The sequence below is a fragment of the Atta colombica genome, unplaced genomic scaffold (genome assembly GCF_001594045.1).
Source record: "Atta colombica isolate Treedump-2 unplaced genomic scaffold, Acol1.0 scaffold207, whole genome shotgun sequence".
NCBI classification, from domain to species: domain Eukaryota; kingdom Metazoa; phylum Arthropoda; class Insecta; order Hymenoptera; family Formicidae; genus Atta; species Atta colombica.
The window spans coordinates 440,159-443,819 of NW_017259302.1; the positions used below are offsets into that span (position 1 = coordinate 440,159).

General features: G+C 28.1%; 1 protein-coding gene across 1 annotated transcript in view; it reads left to right on the forward strand.

Moving 5' to 3' along the window:
* The first annotated feature begins 1,355 nt into the window (after positions 1-1,355).
* LOC108687450 (protein pelota) overlaps positions 1,356-3,661 on the forward strand; it is a 5,594-nt gene continuing 3,288 nt past the window's right edge. Inside the window, exons 1-5 of the mRNA XM_018193216.1 lie at positions 1,356-1,491; positions 1,814-1,894; positions 1,983-2,162; positions 2,239-2,407; positions 2,816-2,832. Of these exons, the coding sequence (XP_018048705.1) occupies positions 1,375-1,491; positions 1,814-1,894; positions 1,983-2,162; positions 2,239-2,407; positions 2,816-2,832 (564 nt within the window). The 5' untranslated portion in view covers positions 1,356-1,374. The remainder of the gene's footprint in view (positions 1,492-1,813; positions 1,895-1,982; positions 2,163-2,238; positions 2,408-2,815; positions 2,833-3,661) is intronic.

Genomic DNA, 3,661 nt, shown 5'->3' on the forward strand with positions numbered 1-3,661 from the left:
TATATATATATATATACACAATAAATAAGTAAATAACTACACATATATTTTCTTTTTAATAGTTCTTTTTAATAATTTTGTGACTTGAACAGCGATTATAAAATTTTAAAAAGAATATCTATATAAAGATATGATCATTTTTATTATTGTTATACTATTTGAGATTATAATACAATACATCAAAAAACTGTTTTTAGTTGCGAATTGAGGTTTAGAATTTGGCCAATTAGAACAAAACGGATTGAAATTAAAATTACCTGATTAAATTGGTCCAATTCTAATCTTTAATTCGTTCAATCCTCAATCTTCAATGCATATTAGGCTGAAATCAGACTATGCATTGAAGATTGAAATTTCATCAATGAGGATAAAGAAATTTTGCCTCTTTTTGTTCTGATTGGTCAAATCTTCAATTTTTTAATCTTCAATCTTTCTTCAATATGTCTGATTCCGGCCTTAAGTATGGGCATTAAGGTATTCTATTATGCATAAGCCTGGATCTATACATAAATAGATTTTTAAGTCTTAAGCCAGAAGAATGGACGAATCATAATCGATTATTCTCCTTGCATTCGAAACTATAATTGGTCAATTTCTTACTGTAAATCTCGACTAATAGTGACAGATTACATCAAAACAACCAATCAAATGCTTGCCCCAAAAAAGATAATGGAATGCTCATATAGCAATCAGGTTCCTTCTTATAAATTGGGGCAACGTTTTGATTAATCAAAGAGCAGTCATCATGTTCAAAACGATTGTGCATCCTTGGGAATGGAATTCCTTAATATTCTTGTAACTATTTTAATTCTTTGCAGAAATGTAAAAAGATAAAAGTTTAATGCCCGTTTCTACCAATGTTAATTAATTTTGATCTTGTTCTTTATCTTTTTCTAATTCTTAGGATTAGAAAGGGATGAAGAGCAAATTGACCAAGATTAAAATTAAATAATAGTAGAAACAGGCATATAAACCATGACGTAATTCTGTTATCAATTCGTGCGTTTATGAAAACAGGAACGAGTATTAAAAAATAAAAGGCAAAAAATTCCGTACGCATAAATACATAATCGAATGCATTCAAAAATATTTCGCCCAAATATGAAAGATGGATTGCAAAGGAATAAAATTTCGATTTTATCAATTATTCTCAATAGTGGCACGCTAAGTAAGGATCTGCCGTGAGATTTATTCACGTCGCATGTTCTAACATGCTCTAAAATGTTCCTACCATAGCATTTACTAACGCGCTCTTTGAAATGATTAGGAGTTATAATAGGAGCACATTGAAGACTGCTGGAGTGTATGACGCGAACAAACCTTGTATGTCAAATTTGATAACAGTTTGTATGTAAAGCCAGCGGCACACGACGCATGATTTCCTGCTGGATTGCTAGCTGCATTAGAATCTTGCTATCATATTGGCTGCAATGCTGTCAGTGCCAGCTTCACAGTCAATTCTGCAGGAAAACAAGCATCGTGTGTCGCAGGGTTAAGTTTTGCATAATAGTATTTCTTGATAATTGTAATTATAACATAATGACAACAATAATATTGTAAATCATTTAAAAAAATATATCATTATTTACTTTAAAGACAAGATTGAACAATTTTTACATTGTTCTTTAAATAAATTATTGAGGTTATGAATCTGTTTTCTCACATAATATTGTACTATTAAAATTGCTGTAATAACATACAATGTGCGAGCATAGTTATAACATTTTGTTACTTAATAATTAGAAAGTATCTACTAAGTATAAAATGTTTTATTTCTTAAATATTATTTATTATTTAGAATTTAAATATATAGATTATCATGAATGACGAGTATATTGTGAAAACTGTTCTTCATGCCGGATCAGAAATCATTAATTTTATACCAGGAACAAAGGTATATGTTTCTGTTGTTTCTTTAAATTATACAAGATTTTTATTTATAAACTCTGTTACGAAATTATTTATAATTAGTTTTATTTCAGGTTATATTTCACTTTAGAACTACAAAATGTGATTTTGACAAAACAATGATAGATGATAGTAGAACAATGGGAAATCCAATGGAACTTATATTAGGAAAAAAATTTAAATTAGAAGTATGGGAAGTAATTATACAAAAAATGGCATTGAACGAAGTTGCCTGTTTCAAAGTGCATAAAAGTGTATGTTTGCAATACTTATTGTTACAATTTTATATTTAGCATGTAGAATGTACTTTTATGATGAATCCTGTTTTAGCTAGTGACTACATATCCTTTTGTCTCTAAAACATTAAGAGAGGCTGGTAAGCCTCAATCGCAGAAACGTAATCACCATTGCTGTGGCGTTACTCTTCAAAATGAAGGCATTGGTTATACTGATTTGGACGAACTTATAAAATGTCCTCAGGATCTGGAATTTACGTTAGGTACCAATATAAAACATTGTACTTTATTAAAACTTAATGCAAAAGTTTTTGTACTTTTCATGATTTTCTATATTTATTTTTCTTCTTTTACAATATAAAAAATAGTTTTAAACAAACCTAAAATGTTATGAAATAGCAGGATCGATTAAAGTAACTCTATTTTACAGAACTTATTAAAGTGGTATTGCCAAATGAGTACGAGAAAGAGTCATGGCAAATGACAGAGAATGAGAAACTGGAAAGTATTCCGCATCTGAAAGAAAAGGGAAATGCTTTATTCAGAGAAAAAAAATATGACAATGCATCTGAAATATATGCAAAGGCTATTGGAATATTAGAACAACTCATGCTAGCGTGAGTTCTGCCTGTGAAGAGATATATTACAATTAAAAGAGATTAGTCTATAAGACAAACAACATAGTTATATAATATAATAAATAAATTGATTTTGATTTTAGTGAAAAACCAAATGATGAAGAATGGTTAATTTTGAATCAAATGAAGATACCATTGCTTTTAAATTATGCACAATGTAAACTGTTAAATAAAGAGTATTATTCTGTTATTGAACATTGTACAACAGTTTTGAAAACAGAGCCAGGTATATACATATAAATACAGGACAACATTAGATTACCTAAAAATAATATCATTAAAATACTATTAAGTTTGCTTTTTATTTGCAGATAATATAAAGGCCCTTTATCGAAGAGGTAAAGCATACATTGGTGCATGGGATGAAAAAAATGCTATTAGTGATTTAAGGAAAGTTGCTGAAATCGATCCTTCTCTATACAATACTGTCGAAAAAGAGTTACAGGCATTTGCAGCAGCTATTAAAGAGAAGGATTGTGTACAAAAAGAGAAATTATCGAAAATGTTTAAATGATAAATCTGTAAAGTTTAATTATTTTAATATTAACAGTAATTAGAATTTTATTTTAGACCATACATATGAGAACACAATCAATACGAACTAGGAATTAAATACCTATACCTGTCAAAGCTGGATCTTTAATGCTTTAAATAATTTAATATAATAAAATATATATAAGTCATGCATATATATCATATTTGTAGCCAACTGCGCACCAGTTTTTTTGGACTTATAAACACAATTAAGCTATCGCAATAATATTACAAATTAAATTGACAAGCAATTTTTAATAAAGCATCATATTAAGATTAATGTGCTGAAAAACTAAATAAATTTAAATAAATTAATTTTAATATTGTATATATATATATATAATA